A 17,727-nucleotide genomic window follows, 5' to 3' on the forward strand; every position below is an offset into this window, starting at 1 on the left:
CAAGAACACAAATGTTGGGCAAAAAGCCTAAAAATAAGTTAAAAGATACACTTAGGCACATTAAAATTTTAACAGGTTTATTTGAGCATTCAGCAGTTTATCAATCAGGCAGTGACAGACGGCAAGCAGTTCAGGGTGCCACCACTGAGGAAACCAGTGGGGACACTTATAAGGTGTCTGTGGGAGCAAGACAAAGAAAATATTTAATTGGTTAAAGTGGAAAGTTCATATTTAGAGGTTAACTGACCATAAATCTCTTGTTAGAGGTTAGTCAGTAGTTTCTGACTGGTTAAGCTTAAGTTTCCTTCTCCTAGGTTACACACAACACTTTCACTCTGAGTTGAGTTTCAGTTTGCTGACTTAGGAACCCAAAGTGCAGGACACATTTCAGCCTATTGGACTCCCAGCGAATTTTTTTCACATGTGAGGGAGGCTGCTTAGTGTGTATCAGAATAGCATAGCAAAGGAAGCATCCAGTCCTGAGGCCATGAGGGGATGGGGGGAATGTTCCTGGAATGTTCAAGGAACAGCAGAGAAGACCATTATGGCCAGAATGCAGATGGTAGGATATGAGACCAAATAGGGTGCATGATCCCAGAGCATCTAAGGCAGAGACTGACTTTTACTCTGAGTGCAGTAGGAAACCATTGGAGGATTTTGAGCAGAGGAACGACAGCATCAACCTCTGTTTTTAAAGAATCCTACTGGCTGCTGTGTTGAAAACGACAGGAGATGGGGGAAGGCTTGAAGCGGGGATACCAGCAGGAAGGCTGTGACTATTGTAGGAATCCAGCCCAAGATTCAAGATAAGAGAGCTTCTTAAGCCAGGGGCAATGGTGGAGGTGCCGAGAAACGGCCAGATTCTGGGTGCATTTTCAAGGTATCTCTAGTAGGCTTTTCTGACAAACTGGATGTGGGATATAAAACAAAAAGAGGAGTTGAGAATAGCTCCAAGTTTTGGCCTGACAGAAGGATGGAGTTGACAGTATCTGAGATGGGGAAGGCAGAGAGTGAAGATAGCTGTGGGGGAAGGTAGGGGCATTGGTGTTGGCCACGGGATTACAGGCGGAGATGTTGAACAAACCGTGGGGGCTGTTAAGATGGAGTTCAGGGGAGAGCTGAAGGCTTGAGATCCCTTTAGGGATATGGCAGAGTGTAGGTGATGTTTAAGGATGTGAACCTCAGTGTCTGGGTAATCTAGTGAAAATGGGGAAGTTAGTGAAGATGGAGAAGAGGAGAGACTCAAGGGCCCAGCCCTCGGGCATCACACCACTAATAGCTCGGGGAGACCAGGAGGACACACCTGGGGCCCCAAGGTTTCCCCTCTGGGCATACAAGCCCAGGGGTATGGCTCTTCCCTGTTTTCTGTAGCCCTCTGCTTAAACCCATAGCAGCTCACTTTGGGATTATTGTTTTCAGTGGATGAACATGGCCATGGAGAAGGAGGGTAACGGGAGTGTGACTGTTTACAGTTGACAGACTTAATATCAATTTGATTGATGCTTTAAAATAGTATTGCCTGGGTTTTCTCAGGCAGTGAGAATCTTTGGATTCTTTCTCCTCCTCTACCTTCTCCAATCTCTGTAGAAGGTAAGTCCCCCTTCATATCATATCAATTATACTGGCATTGTAATCACGTCATTTTTTTCTAGCTTTTAGAAAATCCTGTCTCCCATTTTCCAGTTCTTTCCTGGCCCTCATGCGTCCACTCTGGCCTCTGGTACCAAAACTCTATTGTCATTTTAAGCTTTTTCTGACCACAGAAATCTTGGATAGGATCTCAAATGTCTTCATTGGCTAACTCAGACCTCTCAATCTTAGAGACTCCAACACTCCCTCATATTTGTGTTCACCTGTTCACCTCTTACAGTTTATCTGTGAAATGTATATTTATATATCTTTCCATCTAGTTTTCTAAGCTATGTAGCAAGTTTTCCTTGGACAAGGCCTAACTACAATTCTCTAAGCCTTACTTTTTGGTACATAAGGCTATGTATTTAGTACATAGGGCTGTGCCCATTTGAGGGCAACAGAATGAGGCTGTATAGGTTTTCCATTCTCTTCTTGGTTGACTTTCCCTTACTAAATCCCGGGCAGGTCTTGGAAAGAGAGCACACCTGTTGCAGGCCTGGGCTGTGGTTAATGTGTGCATCTGCTTGGCAGGGCCTGCCAAGCATAACAGAGCGGACGGCTCCTCGTCCCAGGAAGAAAGTCTGAAGCTGAACAGCATCCCGCCCACGCCCACCCTCACCTCCACAGCCGTGAAGAGCAGGCAGCCCCTGTGGGGGTTGGAAGAGATGGAGGAAGAAGATGGCTCAGAGTTGGATTTTGCCCAGGGGTGAGGCCATGGAGGGAATCTGGGTGTCTGAGTTCCCAGTTTGGTGTCTGGCTACCTCCATCTTGCTGTTTCTGTTTTGTAGTTCTCTACTGTAGCAGTCCCTCATTGTTGGGTTCTTCTCTAATCCTTCTCCATTTTTTAGCTTTAAAATGCATCTCTCCCAACACTGAGCTTTTCTCCCCGTTAACACCAGCTGCCTTACATCCTCCTCTTCTTACTCTTGATTTTTATCCCATCATTGATCCTGCTTCATTCCCAGCAGTCAGCCCGTCGCAGGCACCCAGAGGTCAAGGTTCTTGGGTCCACAGTATTTCCAGACTCCACGCAACCCTTCAGGTCCTGGTCTGGGCAACCAGCTGATGCGGTGAGCTTTTCTCATCATCTCCTGTCTTCACTTCAGATCTGTCGCCCACTGTAAGGGGATTCCTGTCTCACCCATTGCCTCTCTGTGGGTGCTTTTTGGACTTGTTTTTAGCCACAGAGCACTTCCTGTCAGCACAATCTGGAAACCTACTATGTTGTACTTACTACTCCCCACTTCCCCCACCCCGGGTGTCTGAGAAACTCTCAGGGGTCCTCAAAGAACAGTTTGAAAAGCCTGACTCTTTGCCCCTACATCAGACTCAGCCTTATGGAAGAGGACGAGGAAGAAGAGTTAGAAATTCAGGATGAGTCAAGTGAAGAACGGCAGGATACAGACATGGTGAGTGGACCACCCTGCCCTTCTCTCTCAAGAACTAGGGGCTGATGTGCCAAAGAGAAGCCAGGGTGCTTCCCCTCTCCCCACTTGGTGATCCCTGGTCTCTGAAAGCTGAATGAATCTAGAGTAAAGGAGGACAGGTTATACGTTGGTTTGGACTTGCTTGGACTCTACTTTTAGTAAAGAATAAGGAAAAGAAATTACAAATACCAAAGAAGGTTGGAATAGCACTCTTGCTCCCAATCCCTAAGTAAATGTTGTTGCCTCCGAACCTCCTAGGAATTGGAAGTCCTAATGCTGGAGGTGGGAGGTCATTCAGTCCAGGTGGCAGCCCCCTTCAGTGTCTCTCCTCCCAACACATTACCCCCTGTCCTCCCTCTCCCTACTAGAGGACTTCCCCTCCCTGTCCCTTCCCTCACTCCCCTTCTAACCTAGCCTGTTTCCCCAGGAGGAAATGCTGCTGGTGTAGTGGGAAAAGCCTGGCATTTGGGGTGAGGTGACCTGAATGCTAGTCCTCAACTCCATGTCAAGTTAGCGCTTTATGCCTTCTCAGCCTCCATTTTCTCATCTTTATTTTTGAATTATTTTTATTTTTTGAGGTAGAGTCTCTCTCTGTCGCCCAGGCTGGAGTGCAGTGGCACAATCTCGGCTCACTGCATCCTCTACCTCCTGGGCTCAAGCGGTTCTCCTGCCTCAGACTCCCAAGTAGCTGGGATTACAGGCATGTGCCATCACGCCTGGCTAATTTTTTTTGTATTTTTAGTAGAGATGGGGTTTCGCCATATTGGCCAGGCTATTCTTGAACACCTGACCTCGAGCAGATCCACCTGCCTCAGCCTCCCTTAGTGCTGGATTACAGGTGTAAGCCACTGCGTGCAGCCCATTTTCTCATCTTTAAAACAGAACTGTTAGCCTGTAGTTCCAGCAACTCAGGAGGCGGAGACAGGAGGATCAATAGTCCAGGAGTTGGAGTCCAGCCTGGGTAACATAGTAAACTCCTGTTTCTTAAAAAAAAAAAAAATCAACAATTCAAAAATAAATAAAATGGACCTTTTACATAAAATATAAGGTAAAACCACTTTATACATGGAAAAGGGCTATGTGTGAGGTCAGGCTACTGTAACGGAATTCCATAGACTGGTATCTTACAAACAGCAGAAATTTATTTCTCATGGTTCTGGAGGCTGAAGTCCAAGGGTTGGGTTCTGGTGAGGGCCTTCTTCCAGCCTGCAGACTGCTGGCTTCTAGTTGTATCCTCACCTGGAGGAGAAACAGCAAGATAGCTCTCTGACCTAGGCTTAGAAGGGCATTCATCCATCCATGAGGGCTGCACCCCTATGACCCAGTCATCTCCCAAAGGCCCCACTTCCAAACAGCATCACACTGGGGGAAGGATTTCAACATGTGTGTTTGGGGGGACACAGATATTCAGTCCATTACAGGCTGTGTATCTTCTGTTATTCTTCTGTTCTGTTCTCTTCAGGGAGGGAAAAAGAACAGAATAGAACAGAGCAGGGGAGTCTAGTGCTCAGAAGGAGAAACCAAACAGTGATACCTTCAAACCAGAGACTAGAGAGCAAGGCCTCTGTTAAAATATTATTTCCTAACATCTCAGGAAAAATCCATTTTCTGATTTCCAAACCAAAGGCATTGAAGGGGCTCAGTCAGCAGGCCAAGAAGCGCTCTGCAGTCAGGACCGATCCTCGTGTCCACACTAACATCCGTACCAGGAGGTGCCATAGGGGCCTGCTGTGCCCATATTTGTTCTTATGAGGCTGGGAAAGGAACTGGTTTTTTTGTTTGCGAAGTGATAGGAGTGTGGAAAGGCCTTTTTGACTCTTAACTTCATTCTCTCTAGCAAGCAAGTAGCTACTCTTCCCCCAGTGAGTGTGGGCTGGACCTCTTAGATTCTACAGAGCTGGATGTTGAGGTGAGTGTCCCCAGAGCAGGAGTTATGTGTCCTTGGGAAATGCTGGCAGGCAACCCATGTACTCATCAAATTGACAGAAAGGCCACAGCCTGGGGGTGGTCCTCTGAGCTGTCTCTGGGGCTTTTACGGTAACCCAGGGGAGGACGGTCTGCCCATTGGTCTGTTGCTGTGTCCTGTGTGTTCCTTTCATCTTTCTCATTATAGGATTTCTGACATGACTGGGCCCCTCCCCAGCTTCACTCCCCACCTCAAGGATGTGACCATTTGGAAAAGGCAAAGAGAAAAGGAGCAAAATGAAGCATTCCCCCAGGCTTCAGCCCTGGGCTCTGAGGGGAAGGAGTTGGGCATTGTTTTTCTAACCTAACCTTTCCCTCTGGTGATGTTGGGGTAGAGAAGCTGAGAGACCCTGTCCTCCCTAATGCACTGTGACCCAGTCCCCCTGCCCTTTTCCTGTTCTGTTTGGAGTGGAGAGGGGCAGCGCCTCTCTGTGTCTAATGGAAAGAGCCCCTAGTTTCCTGGATTTTTGGAACATCTTTCTCAGCCTATTTTTTGTCCTAATGATTCGCTCAATAAACATGTTTGAATCCACACGTTCCTGAGGTGTGGCTTGAGATCGTTAAAGGATGGAGGTCAGGTTCTTCGTCTGCCTTGTCCCATGGCCCAGTGTATAGGTGTCCCCACACCCCGCAGGTGCTTTGTCTACAGTCTCTCCAGGAAGTATTGCTTAGTAACTGAGAGGCGGGGTGAGCCAGTGAAGATAGGGAGAGATTGACTGCCTGTGAGTAGTTTATCTAGTGGCCACAGCCTCTGCATCAGTGAAAGTTGTGCTGACAGGTGGGAGAGCAGGAACTTGTAAATCTGCTTGTCTCACCCACGTGGGCCAGGCCAGGCCATGTGTCCTGGCAGCCTTCACCCAGGGGTTCTTTCCAAAGGAAATTTTATCCTGTCATCCCAAAGGTACCTGTCATAATTTGGAATTTGATCAAATCACAGTATCTAAGAGTTAAAATGAAACTAAGGAGTTACTGTAAATGTCCAACCCTAAAATTCAAGTGACAGATGTCACCTTCACTCTTGCCTTCTCCAGCTAGTTCTTCACCAAGTTCTGTCAAGACTTGAAAAATGTTCTCTGGCCTATGTCCTCCACACATTGTCACCATCATCTCTTACCTAGACTGCCGCAGTGCAGCCTCAGGGCTGGCCTCTTGAAACTCAGACAGACGTTTGCTCTTGTTTTGCCTTGTGGAGCAGCACAGCACCTCTATTCTCTCTTGTCCCTCTGACAAGCAGTATTTGAAGACAGCTGTTGTCATTTTGTACTTTCACTGTTTTCTTCTGTGGTTTAAGGAACGCTTCAGCCTCTCTCTTTAGATATAATTTCCAGTTCTTCCCATCATGGGTACCTGCTTTAGTGACAGGTTCTCACTGTGGTCTCCTAGGCCAGATACAGCCATCCAGCTAGTGATCTGTGCAGAAAGAGCCATGACTTCCTGCGATCAGGTCACTTAGCCAAGACTACTTCGCCCCTTTTATTCTGTCTCTCTGCCCCCACCTGCCCCTCCCAGATAAAAGCTAGAAGAAATTGGGTTGTGGGTCTCCTTTTGGAAAGGAGTCTGAGGGAGTCAGAGCTGGGTTGGGGGGAAGGCTAACTCATTGAGAGATCTTTAGCCTGTATTCAGGTAGAATAGCTCCAGAGAGAGGAGCTTGTTGTATGGGATGAGGGAACAGAGTGGGAGAACTGAGGAGAAGATGTGGAGTCTCTAAGAATCCAGGAGGGGAAAGATTGCTGAGTTATTTAAATATCAGCCAAGCTAAGGGTGCTTCACAAGAGGATAAGAGCAGCTTGGGGGCTTTGCATCAATATGGACACCTGTGTACAGCCAGGCAGCCCAGTGCACTGGGTTGAGTCACAGCCTTTGAATCTGGGAGCTTGACACCATACTCCCTAAAGCTTTTGACGCTGTTTATTGAGAGGCTGGGTCTAGGTTGTCTCCTTGAATATGGGCTCTGTGAAGCTTGACTAGTAGAAGATGATAGAAATGATGCCGTGCTAGTTAGTGGGCCCAGATTTTAAGGAAACTGGCAGTTTCCATTTCCTGTCTCTTCTTGTACTTGGGTTCATGCTTCGAACCCAGTCACCATTCTGTGAGCATGCCCAGCAGCCGAAGGAAAAGGCTGTGTGTAGGTGTTCCTGCCAGCAGCCCTCACCGAGGTCCCAGCCAACATCCATGTTGGCTGCCAGACTCAGTCCAGACGGGAGTCAGATGATCCAACCTCCCCTGTTTTTCAGTTTTCCCAGATGAGGTCTAGGCATCAGGGAGCGGAGACAGCCCATCTTTTCTGTGCACTTTCCAAATTCCTGACCATGAGTCCATGAGCATAATAAGATGGTGGTTTATACCACTCAGTCTGGAGGGGTTTGTTATGTAGCCATAGCAACTGGAACAGGGCCTTAGAGTCATAAGACTCCCAATGTTTGGACATTTATATCAGTTTTTAAAAATTTTTAAGTTATATAAATATATAGTAATTCTATATTATACACATTTAAAATGTAACAGATGAGTTGATGAAATAAGTGTTTTAAAATATTTCATTGGTTAACAGTGCAAAATACCTTTTTGCTCTTAAAAAAGGGTTTAGTGAGAGCAAAGTGAGAAACTTTTTTTAAAATCATGGTTCAACATTTTCTGAAGTTCAGTTGAAAGTTCAGTTTAGGGCTGGGTGCAGTGGCTCATGCCTGTAATCCTAGCACTTTGGGAGGCCAAGGCAGGCAGATCACGAGGTCAAAAGATGGAGACCATCCTTGACCTCCATGGTGAAACCCCGTCTCTACTAAAAATACAACAAAATTAGCTGGTCGTGGTGGCGTGCGCCTGTAGTCCCAGCTACTTGGGAGGCTGAGACAGGAGAATCACTTGAACCCGGGAGACAGAGGTTGCAGTGAACCGAGATTGCGCCACTGCACTCCAGCCTGGCGACCGAGCGAGACTCCGTTTCAAAAAAAAAAAGTTGTTTATTCTGATATTAATTTTAATGACCTTCATAACTGCCAGGAGTACCTCTCAAAAACAGGCAAATGCAAGTGGATTAGGTTCCTCTTTGCTGTTAATTGCTTTTTAAATAGATCCAAACCCGCTGAAAATCTTCATCTGAAAGACTTGTGAACAGGTCAGAGGATGATTTCCCAGTGCAGACAACAGTACCCTCATGAGAATAGGCATTGTTTGGGAGCACAAAACCTGAAGTGCACAAGCTGCGGTGTGGTGATGGGCTGGGGGTTTGCCTCTTCCCTCAGGATACTGATCATATTCCAGGGTAATAATGACTTACAATGTTTTTATCTACACTTGATCTTGGCCAAAAGGCCAAGTAGCGATACTATATTTGTGTCTTAAAAGATTAGAATTTTTCTTTATTTCTGCTGCACAACATCTGTGGATATTTTTTGTGCATGCCTCCACCTTGACATGCTCAGCTGTGAAGGGTTCGTGACAGCAAGCCCCCTGCCGGCCGGCTGGGACAGCCCAGGGCTCCGGCTTCTCAGCAGCACCTCCCACTGGCCAGGTCCAGGCCAGGCTGGACCGAGCTGAGGCCAGCTCAGGTAGCAGGCACGGAGGCCTTTGCCCAGCCTGACAAGTGATGCAGAGCAGTGCTTTTTAGGGTCTGTCACTGTAGGGTCTAGCCCTACTGGGTCTGTGGGTTTTTCTCCTTGTGTGCGGAGACAAGAGATTATAGAAATGAAGACACAAGACAAAGAGATAGAAGAAAAGACAGCTGGGCCCAGGGGACCACTACCACTTAGATGTGGAGACCAGTAGTGGCCCTGAATGCCTGACCGCGCTGCTGTTTATTGTATACAAGGCAAAAGGGGCAGGGTAAGGAGTGTGAGTCATCTCCAATGATTGATAAGGTCATGTGAGTCACGTGTTCACCGGACAGGGGGCCTTTCCCTTTTAGGTAGCCGAGGCAGAGAGAGAGAGGACAGCTTACGTCATTATTTCTTCTATGCTCTTCTCAGAAAGATCAAAGACTTTAATACTTTCACTAATTCTGTTACTGCTATCTAGAAGGTGGAGCCAGGTGTACAGAGCGGAACATGAAAGTGAAACAGGTGCGTCACTGCTGAAGCACAGCATCCCAGGAAAACGGTTAGGCCTCCGGATGACTGTGGGCGGGCCTGACTGTCAGACCTTCCACAAGAGGTGGTGAAACAGTCTTCTCTAACTCCCCCTGGGAAAGGGAGACTCCCTTTCCCCGTCTGCTACCACTAGATCAAGGTCTGCTAAGTAACGGGTGCCTTCCCAGGCACTGGCGTTACCACTAGACCAGGGAGCCCTCTAGTGGCCCTGTCTGGGCATGACAGAGGGCTCACACTCTTGTCTTCTGGTCACTTCTCACTGTGTCCCTTCAGCTCCTATCTCTGTATGGCCTGGTTTTTCGTAGGTTATGATTGTAGAACAAAGATTATTATAATATTGGAATAAAGAGTAATGCTATAAACTAATGGTTAGTGATATTCATATATAATCATATCTATATTTCTAGTATAACTATTCTTATTCTGTATATTTTCTTTATTATACTGGAACAGCTTGTGCCCTCCTTGGTCTCTTGCCTTGGCATCTGGGTGGCTTGCCTCCCACATGGCACCGCTGGGCATTGTCTGTTAATATCAAATAATTGGTTTTTTTTTTTGGAGACGGAGTCTTGCTCTGTCGCCCAGGCTGGAATGCAGTGGCCAGATCTCAGCTTACTGCAAGCTCTGCCTCCTGGGTTTACGCCATTCTCCTGCCTCAGTCTCCTGAGTAACTGGGACTACAGGTGCCGCCACCTCGCCCGGCTAGCTTTTTGTATTTTTTAGTAGAGACAGAGTTTCACCGTGTTAGCCAGGATGGTCTCGATCTCCTGACCTTGCAATCCGCCCGTCTCGGCCTCCCAAAGTGCTGGGATTACAGGCTTGAGCCACCGCACCCAGCCCGAATAATTATTTTAAGATTACTTTTAATGATTTTCAATAAGGCTTTACCTTTTTTAACTTGCACTGTGGCCATGAGCTCTGCCGGAAGTGACTTGGTGTTGTCTCCTGAGTTATAAAGTGAAGAGATTTTTTTTTTCTTCAGATTACTGACAGTCTTCAGTTACTAGATAAGTCGCCCCATCCTTGTAACTCCAGGTGACACTGACTGGGGTTTATGGGATGAAAGAGGAATGTGTGCTTGGATGATAGGGTGTGATAGTGAAGGGGTGAAAGGTTTCTTCTCACACATAGACATGGTGAGGTCTTCCTTGAGCTCTTTAGAGCCTTCCCTCGGGATAGGATGAAATACCGAGATCCTAGAAAGGATTCACGAAACGAGTCACTCATCAGTTCAGATTCACCAATTACCCCTAGATGTGTGTGGGATTTGGATGTCAGAGAGAAACAGGCACTGAAGATTTTTGGTCAGGACAGGGCAGAGAAATAAGGAGAAGAGCTGAAAACTCACCAAAGGATAGATAAACCCAGGGCATTTAGAGAAGACCTGTAGTGTGCACAGGAGCCCAGAATCCTGGGGAAACTTGGAGGGAAATATACTTAATTTGATTCAGTAAGTTAGGCCCAGTGAAGGGATTGGGTGGCATAGGTAGAAGCCGAAAAATAAAGCATCTTGTATTGCTGGAATAGCCTCTGTCTCTGAGGTCACATCCCAACTTAGCAAGTCAGCTTAACCTGGTGAGAGACATGGGTTCAACTCCTGGCTTCTGCACTGCCAGGGCAGAGAGGACGACTGCCGTTTGCTGACACAATCTTGCAGTTCAATTTTATTTTTTTAACCAAGGTGTGGGAGAAGGCAGCTCCGCATAATGCTGAATATTATGGGTTCTGAAGTGAAAATTTTTGTCAGGGTTTAAATTTTGGCTTCACTGTGTAAGTAGCCTTTCCACCCCGAGCAAGTTATTTCCCACATAAAGTGATTGTTAAGTATGGAACTGATGTATGTGCATCACTGAGATTGGGTTTAGCACATAGTATCCACTGAAGACGCTACCTCACATTAGCTGTATTACTGTGATAAAGGGTAAGCTATAATTAAAGTTACAGAGGAACAAAAGCGGCCCTTTTCACAACATTAAAACATACATGTAAAAATAAATGCAGCAGTCACAAGTCTTACTCTACAAACTCAGGTAAGCAGAAACAACTTTATTTTTCCTCTAATTTCAAGCTCTCTTTCTGCCCAGCTGCTGAGAAAATTTAACTCCTGAGTCTTCTTGGCTTCCTTCCTTTTCCCTAAGGTTGTATCAAGTGCCAAAGCATTTAGGGGAGGAGTTGGCCTCTAGTCCTCTGTCAAAAATATTTTGGATTTTTATAGCCATTTCCCTTTCTCTATGGTGAGACTAGGCCCTCCAGAACCCTGTGTTTTGACCCCAGGAATTGAGGCCATCCAAATCAGCTGCCTGGGTTCCTATCTGCAGTGGGCCCCATGGGCCTACAGAAGAACAGGGGCTGCTCAGGGCTGAGCTGTTTGCTGCCCAGAACCAAGGCTAGGATGGAGGAGCTCAGACTCTTCCAGTGGAAGCAGTGCTAGGACTGAGACAGCCACCCCTGAAGAGGGGACATTGACATCCAGTTGATCTCGGCTCACTGCAAGCTCTGCCTCCTGGGTTCACGCCATTCTCCTGCCTCAGCCTCCTGAGTAGCTGGGACTACAGGTGCCCACCACCACGCCCGGCTAATTTTTTTGTATTTTTAGTAGAGACGGGGTTTCACCATGTTAACCAGGTGTGAACCCGGGAGGCAGAGCTTGCAGTGAGCTTAGATTGCACCAGTGCACTCCAGCCTGGGCAACATAGCAAGACTCTGTCTCAAAAAAAAAAAATGTTATTATGTGCACACATGTGCACAAGTCATATAAAATATATAAAAAAAGAAACAGCCAGATGGTTGACACTTTTTATAACCATCTTGAAATTACAGAAATAATGGGAGGCCCAGAGCACAGCAAAACAGGTTAAAGGAAGGGGAGAGGAGAGACTTGGCTAGCAAAGGTCTTGTTCTGCAGGTAACACCTCATAGCTGGTGCTCTGTGGAGCCTGTGGTAAGCAAGTCCTTCAGACCCTTAAAGGGGTCCCGCCTCTCAGTTTGTCTTTCCTAGATCCAGACACGGAGACTGCAGAGAAAGGCTGTGTGCATCTGCTGTCTATTCCACCGTCTCCTCTGCAGAGGTGGATTTCCCTGACTGAAGACCACGTTGCAGGCCCACAGCTGCCTACAAGCCCTTTGGTCAACCATCCCAAAATATGGCTAAGAAGCCTATTCTGAGGTTAAACATTTTTGGTTTCTTTCAGTGGGAGGCAAGGGTCTTTCGGACTAGGGAGGCAGATATGCAGCAGCCTCAGGTGTCCTAGGTGCTCTGCAGCTACACTGGCCAGGCCACCTGAGGAAGGTCCCCTCTGCACCAGTCTCACACCCTGCCTGGGGGATGGTAGTGGAGAAAGCGGTAAAAGCAGGTCTGAGGCAGGTGTGGAGATCAGTACAGGTGGCCTTGGCGAAGGGCAAAGGGTGAAGAGAATGTTGGGAGCCATGGGTGACTGGCTGCATAGGTACCATGAAGACCACTATGGGCTGCAGGGTGTGGATGAGGGGACAGAGTTTGCCCCAGAGACCAAACCTGGTTTGTGTCAAACACTACAGGATTCTTATTTTGTATTTTTTTAATTTTTAATTTAATTTAATTTTTTTGAGATAGGGTCTCACTCTTGCCCATGCTGGAGTGTAGTGGCATGATCTTGGCTCACTGCAACCTCCGCCTCCCAGGCTCAAGTGATCCTTCCGCCTCAGCCTCCCGAGTAACTGGGACTACAGGTGAAAGCCACCACACCCGGCTAATGTTTATTTTTTGTAGAGGCAGGGTCTCACTATGTTGCCCAGGCTGGTCTCAAACTCCAGGGCTCAAGTGAGCTACCCACCTCAGCCTCCCAAAGTGCTGGGATTATAGTCATGAGCCACCACATCCAGCCAGCACCACAGGAATAAGCAGACATGGTGAGTCTTTGATACAGGGGCAAACCAGGGCCCAGAGAGGTGACTTGGGACAGGGCTGTCTCTTCAGTCCTTACCACACCGTGGACAAGATCAACCTTAAGACAGCACCCTGGGCTCTCACTGGACCCTGGATTCCGGCTCATAGCACACAAAGCAAACTGATCCCTGGAAAGGGTCACCTGTTGCTGCCTAGCAGCATTCTGGTCAGTTTGCATCCTTGAAGTGACATAAGCAGGGAAGCAATTCAGAGCAACATTTATTTATCAAGACAGGGTCTCACTCTGTCACCCAGGCTGGAGTGCAGTGGTGCAATCATGGTTCACTGCAACTTCTGCCTCCTGGGCTTAAGCGATCCTTCGACCTCAGCCTCCCAAATAGTTGAGACTACAGGTGCCTGCCACCACCCCTGGCTAATTTTTTATTTCTTCTTTTTTGGATAGAGATAGGATCTCACCATGTTGCCCAGGCTGGTCTTAAACTCCTGGACTCATCCTAAAGTGCTGGCCTTTCATTCCCTGTCTGTGCACACCTCACGGCAAGGGCCAGCCCGTTTCCTCCTGGTCACCTCCAAATCTTGCTGCTGTTAATTCAACTCAGAGGTATGCACGTGAGGTAGGAGGGCAGGGGAGGTGGGGATGGCAGGACATGGATGGTCCTTGAGGCGTTGACTCTGGGTGTCACGGGCTGTGAGAGTCAAGAAGGGCAGTGGCCTGCCTGACTTGGGTTCAAAAGAGTCACTCTGGCCACTGCAGTGAGAACTGAAACCAGCCAGGCCAATTCTCCATTGTTTCTGCTCTTCCAGGCAGGAGAATATTAGGCCTGGAGTCAGAAAAGGCTGGGGGTTGTTGGGGGGTGTTGGGAAGAAGTGGTCCTTTGGTCAGGGTAGGAAGCCAACAGGATTTCCTGGTGCATTGGAGGTGAAAGGGAAGAGGCACTGGTGGCTGTGCTTTGGTCCTGAGCAGCCAGAAGCCAGTTGCCATCACCTATGACAAGGGAGACGGCGCCTGGAGCAGAGCCCAGTATGGGGTACGTTCAGGGTAGATCAGGAGGTATGAGCATGCAGTGGGCAAGTCAGGCTGGGGGTTGTCAGGGAGGCCTGGGTTGTAGGTGTAAGCGTGGGACCCACATCAGATTGGTGGCAGGTCACGCACACTGGGCTGGCTTTCAGGTCCTCCCTGCTGGCTTCCTACTCCCAGGGACTTTCTCCTCCCAGATTCCTTAGCTGGGTGAGGGGTGGGACAGAGCCCTTTCCTAGGGAAGCCCGGCATCCCTTGCTGTCCAGGGAAGGGGAGTCCTTCCAGACCCTGGCAGCTACTCTGCCCCTCCCCTGGCCTCCCCAGGCCTAGCCAGGGCTGGGTTCTCACCCACCTGTGCCACCCTGCCTTGTTACCCGGAAGTACAGCCTTGGGGACTGAGCAGGCCCTCACTGTCACTTTAAGAAGGGAATCAGCCACCTTGTGTTCACCACCTCTGGGGAAGGTGTGAGAGGGGAGAAGGAAGTGGCTGTTTGGCTGCTGACAACATGAAGACTTCCTGCGATGAGAACAGAGGCACAGGTGCCGGCCCTGCAGTCCCCAGAACCTGGACTGGAGGGGGCCATGGGGCACCGGACCCTGGCCCTGCCCTGGGTGCTGCTGACCCTGTGTGTCACTGCAGGTGAGTGCCGGCACCAGAGAGGGGCAGGGGCTGCAGGGAGGATGATGTAGGACAACAGCCCACCAACCTTGCTGCTGTTCCACAGGGACCCCGGAGGTGTGGGTGCAAGTTCGGATGGAGGCCACTGAGCTCTCGTCCTTCACTGTCCGTTGTGGGTTCCTGGGGCCTGGCTCCATCTCCCTGGTGACTGTGAGCTGGGGAGGCCCCGATGGTGCTGGGGGTAGCAAGCTGGCTGTGTTGCACCCAGAACTTGGCACCCGGCAATGGGCCCCTGCTCGCCAGGCCCGCTGGGAAACCCAGAGCAGCATCTCTCTCACCCTGGAAGACTCTGGGGCCAGCAGACCCTGCGCCAACACCACCTTCTGCTGCAAGTTTGCATCCTTCCCTGAAGGCTCCTGGGAGGCCTGTGGGAGCCTCCCGCCCAGCTCAGACCCAGGTGGGGCCAGGACGAGGGGCCCAGGAGGGCAGGGAGGGGCTCAGGTACTGGCCACCCATCTGATTCTTGTCTCTGTGCCCAGGTCTCTCTGCCCTGCCAACTCCTGTCCCCATTCTGCGGGCAGACCTGGCAGGGATCTTGGGGGTCTCAGGAGTCCTCCTCTTTGGCTGTGGCTACCTCCTTCACCTGCTGCACCGACAGAAGCACCGGTGAGACCTGGACCCTGTTCACATTCCCCTGACACTGGGCTGGCCACATGCCCTGCAGAGCTCTGACCATCCTCGCTCTCTCCCAGCCCTACCCCTAGGCTCCAGCCGTCCCACACCAACTCCCAGGCACTGACAGCACGAGCATGGGTGAGGAGGGGGGCTGCTTTGGGGACGAGGTGGCAGGGGGAGGGGGGGCCAGGGCTGGACCCAAGCTGTACAGACTCACTTGACCCTCCTTCCCCCGTGCAGGTGCCCAGCCAGGCCTCCCAGGCTGCTCTCCACGACCCTTATGCCACTATCAACACCAGCTTCTGCCCAGCTACTTTGGACACGGCTCACCCCAACGGGTGGGCATCGCTCCCCACCCACGCCGCACACCGGCCCCAGGGCCCTGCCGCCTGGGTCTCCACACCCATCCTTGCACGTGGCAGCTTCGTCTCTGTTGAGAATGGACTCTACACTCAGGCAGGGGAGAGGCCTCCCCACACGGGTCCCAGCCTCACTCTTTTCCCTGACGCTCGGGGGCCCAGGGCCATGGAAGGACGCTTCGGAGTTCGATGAGAGAGACCATGAGGCCACTGGGCTTTCCCCTTCCCTGGCCTCCTGGGCGCCACCCCCTTACTTTATTCTTGGGCCTCCAATAAGTATATCACGGGTACTTGGCCAGGCCCACCTGCTGCGGATGTGGTCTGTGTGTGTGCATGTGGGGGGGGGGTGTGGGCACAGGTGTGAGTGTGTGAGTGACAGTACCCCATTCCAGTCGTTTCCTGCCGTGACTAAGTCAGCAACACAGTTTCTCTGACTTGGGCCTTGGCTGTGCTGCTTCTTTGGGGGTGAAGAGACTGGGGAGGCAGTCTCCACCCTTGGAGGAAGAAGCCAGGTGAGAACCAGAGTGGGTTGGGGCCTCCTTGCAGGGCTGGAGTTGGCCCAGGGAGAGGGCAGTGTCCCAATCTTAGAGATTTCTCCTGGCTTCTTGGGATGACGGGGTTTGGAGGAGCTTCCTGAGGGACACTTGTAGCTGCCTAGATAGAGTTGGGGAATCCCAGCAGGATGGTTTCTGTTCCAGTCCCACCATGTCCTAGGACAGCTGCAAGGGTTCCTGGGGCTTCAGCCTGAGAGAAGTCCCTGTGGTTTGACCTGGCATCCTTCTGCCGGGCTCCCTGCTGTGGCCTGGTCTGCGGTCCTGATGCCCTCCTTCCACAGCTGGTGTCAGGCAGTGGGTGGAGATTAGGGGGATTCGCCTGAAATCTTCCCTCAGTCACTTCCCCTACCTCCTCTCCGGGCAGGCAGAGGCCTTCACAGACATGGGGGCCTCCCCACAAAATGTTCCATCCAGAGCCAGCCCTTCTGCCTGTGGGCCCCACAGCCTGGGCCTGATGGGCTTTTGCCACACAAGACGGCGTGAGTGAGAGGGCTCTGGGCTTCAAGACTCCCCAGGAATGTGGCAGGCCCTAGGTGGCGGGGCAGTGTCGTTCCTGAGCCAGGCTGAGGCTGCTCCCCGAGCTGGGGTGAGTACCCCTGGGGTACCCCTCAGACCCTCCCTGGGACTGCATGGGGACATCGCAGGAAGTGCCAGCTGCCAATCAGGAGCCACGCCCTATGTCCGGCTCAGGGACGGCCTGCCCAGAAGCTGCATCCACCCTCATCACCCTCCGCAGCCCAGCGCACTGCACCAGGCAGGCCCTGATGTGGCCTTGCCAGGACCCAGCCCCATCCAGTTCCCAGCTCTGCACTGTGCTGGGAAGAGCGTGGTTGCAGGTGGTCAGGCCTGCCCTCCTCGGCTGGTGGTCATCCTCCTCCTCCCAGAAACCCTCAGCACTGGCCTAGGTAGCTCAGCAGTTCCTCCAGGGCTGGCGGCTCAAGGAAGAGACGAAGAAGGGTTGCTGCAGAGGTCCCCAAGGAGGGTGAGGAAGGCAGTGCCGGGAGGAAGATGACAGGGAGGGAAGGGAGAGAGCAAGAGCACCCTGGACCCTGGACGGGTGTGAACAGTGGGGCTTGTAAGGTCTCAGGGGAAGCCTGAAGGGGATCTCCAGAAAGCTGGGTTTCTCTAAGAAGCAGACAAAGGGGGAGCTCTGAGGGACCCCCTGCCAGGGCCACTTGCCCATCACACAGTGGAGGAAGAGTCCCCCAGCCTGAACCTGTCTTCCATAAGCTTAGGAGACTGCAGCCCAGCCTGGTCCCTGTGGGACTTGGAGCCAAACATCTTGGGACCCAGAAAGTATCCCGACATCCAGCCTGCTCCGTGCTGCCCAGCCTCAAGTGTCAGAGCCAGCAGCAGCGACAAAGGGCGCCCTGAGAGTGTGTGGTGCACTGTGCTGTGATGCATGGTTGAGCCCGAGACCCAGAGACCAGAGTGCTGTTGGCTCAGTGTGCATGGAAATTGAGGCCTGAGGGAGCTGATGTGCTCCAGGGGAAGAGCTCAGTCAGCC

At 50.7% G+C, this 17,727-nt stretch overlaps 3 protein-coding genes across 11 annotated transcripts in view; all 3 read left to right on the forward strand.

The window, feature by feature from the left end:
• STAG3 (stromal antigen 3) overlaps positions 1–5,562 on the forward strand; it is a 34,980-nt gene extending 29,418 nt beyond the window's left edge. For 2 of the 5 annotated variants that reach the window (XM_023197222.3, XM_023197224.3), the window contains exons 29-33: positions 2,164–2,338; positions 2,598–2,702; positions 2,960–3,041; positions 4,897–4,968; positions 5,173–5,560. In XM_023197222.3, the coding sequence (XP_023052990.1) occupies positions 2,164–2,338; positions 2,598–2,702; positions 2,960–3,041; positions 4,897–4,968; positions 5,173–5,181 (443 nt within the window). In that variant the 3' untranslated portion in view covers positions 5,182–5,560. Of the gene's footprint in view, positions 1–2,163; positions 2,339–2,597; positions 2,703–2,959; positions 3,042–4,896; positions 4,969–5,172 lie in introns of all 5 variants that reach the window. The other 3 variants (XM_023197225.3, XM_023197223.3, XM_023197226.3) reach the window with 3 other exon arrangements.
• A 6,592-nt stretch (positions 5,563–12,154) lies between these two features.
• Positions 12,155–16,107, forward strand: PVRIG (PVR related immunoglobulin domain containing). Of its 4 annotated transcripts, none has more exons than XM_023197237.2 (7): positions 12,155–12,275; positions 13,438–13,596; positions 14,437–14,653; positions 14,739–15,089; positions 15,172–15,298; positions 15,385–15,445; positions 15,548–16,100. In XM_023197237.2, exons 3-7 carry the CDS (start codon positions 14,536–14,538, stop codon positions 15,857–15,859), a joined length of 969 nt encoding a protein of 322 aa, XP_023053005.1. In that variant the 5' UTR covers positions 12,155–12,275; positions 13,438–13,596; positions 14,437–14,535; the 3' UTR covers positions 15,860–16,100. The 4 variants fall into 4 exon arrangements, with proteins under 4 accessions (XP_023053005.1, XP_023053003.1, XP_023053004.1 ...); XM_023197235.2 differs by having other exon boundaries at positions 12,198–12,275; positions 13,438–14,023; XM_023197236.2 differs by having other exon boundaries at positions 12,198–12,275; positions 13,438–14,023; positions 14,477–14,653.
• A 608-nt stretch (positions 16,108–16,715) lies between these two features.
• Positions 16,716–17,717, forward strand: LOC113225215. 2 transcript variants are annotated; one of them, XM_026456651.2, is made up of 2 exons: positions 16,716–17,202; positions 17,456–17,717. In XM_026456651.2, exons 1-2 carry the CDS (start codon positions 16,738–16,740, stop codon positions 17,687–17,689), a joined length of 699 nt encoding a protein of 232 aa, XP_026312436.1. In that variant the 5' UTR covers positions 16,716–16,737; the 3' UTR covers positions 17,690–17,717. The 2 variants fall into 2 exon arrangements, with proteins under 2 accessions (XP_026312436.1, XP_026312437.1); XM_026456652.2 differs by having other exon boundaries at positions 17,451–17,630.
• Positions 17,718–17,727: the final 10 nt, after the last annotated feature.

The sequence above is a fragment of the Piliocolobus tephrosceles genome, chromosome 8 (genome assembly GCF_002776525.5).
Source record: "Piliocolobus tephrosceles isolate RC106 chromosome 8, ASM277652v3, whole genome shotgun sequence".
In the NCBI taxonomy this organism is placed as follows: domain Eukaryota; kingdom Metazoa; phylum Chordata; class Mammalia; order Primates; family Cercopithecidae; genus Piliocolobus; species Piliocolobus tephrosceles.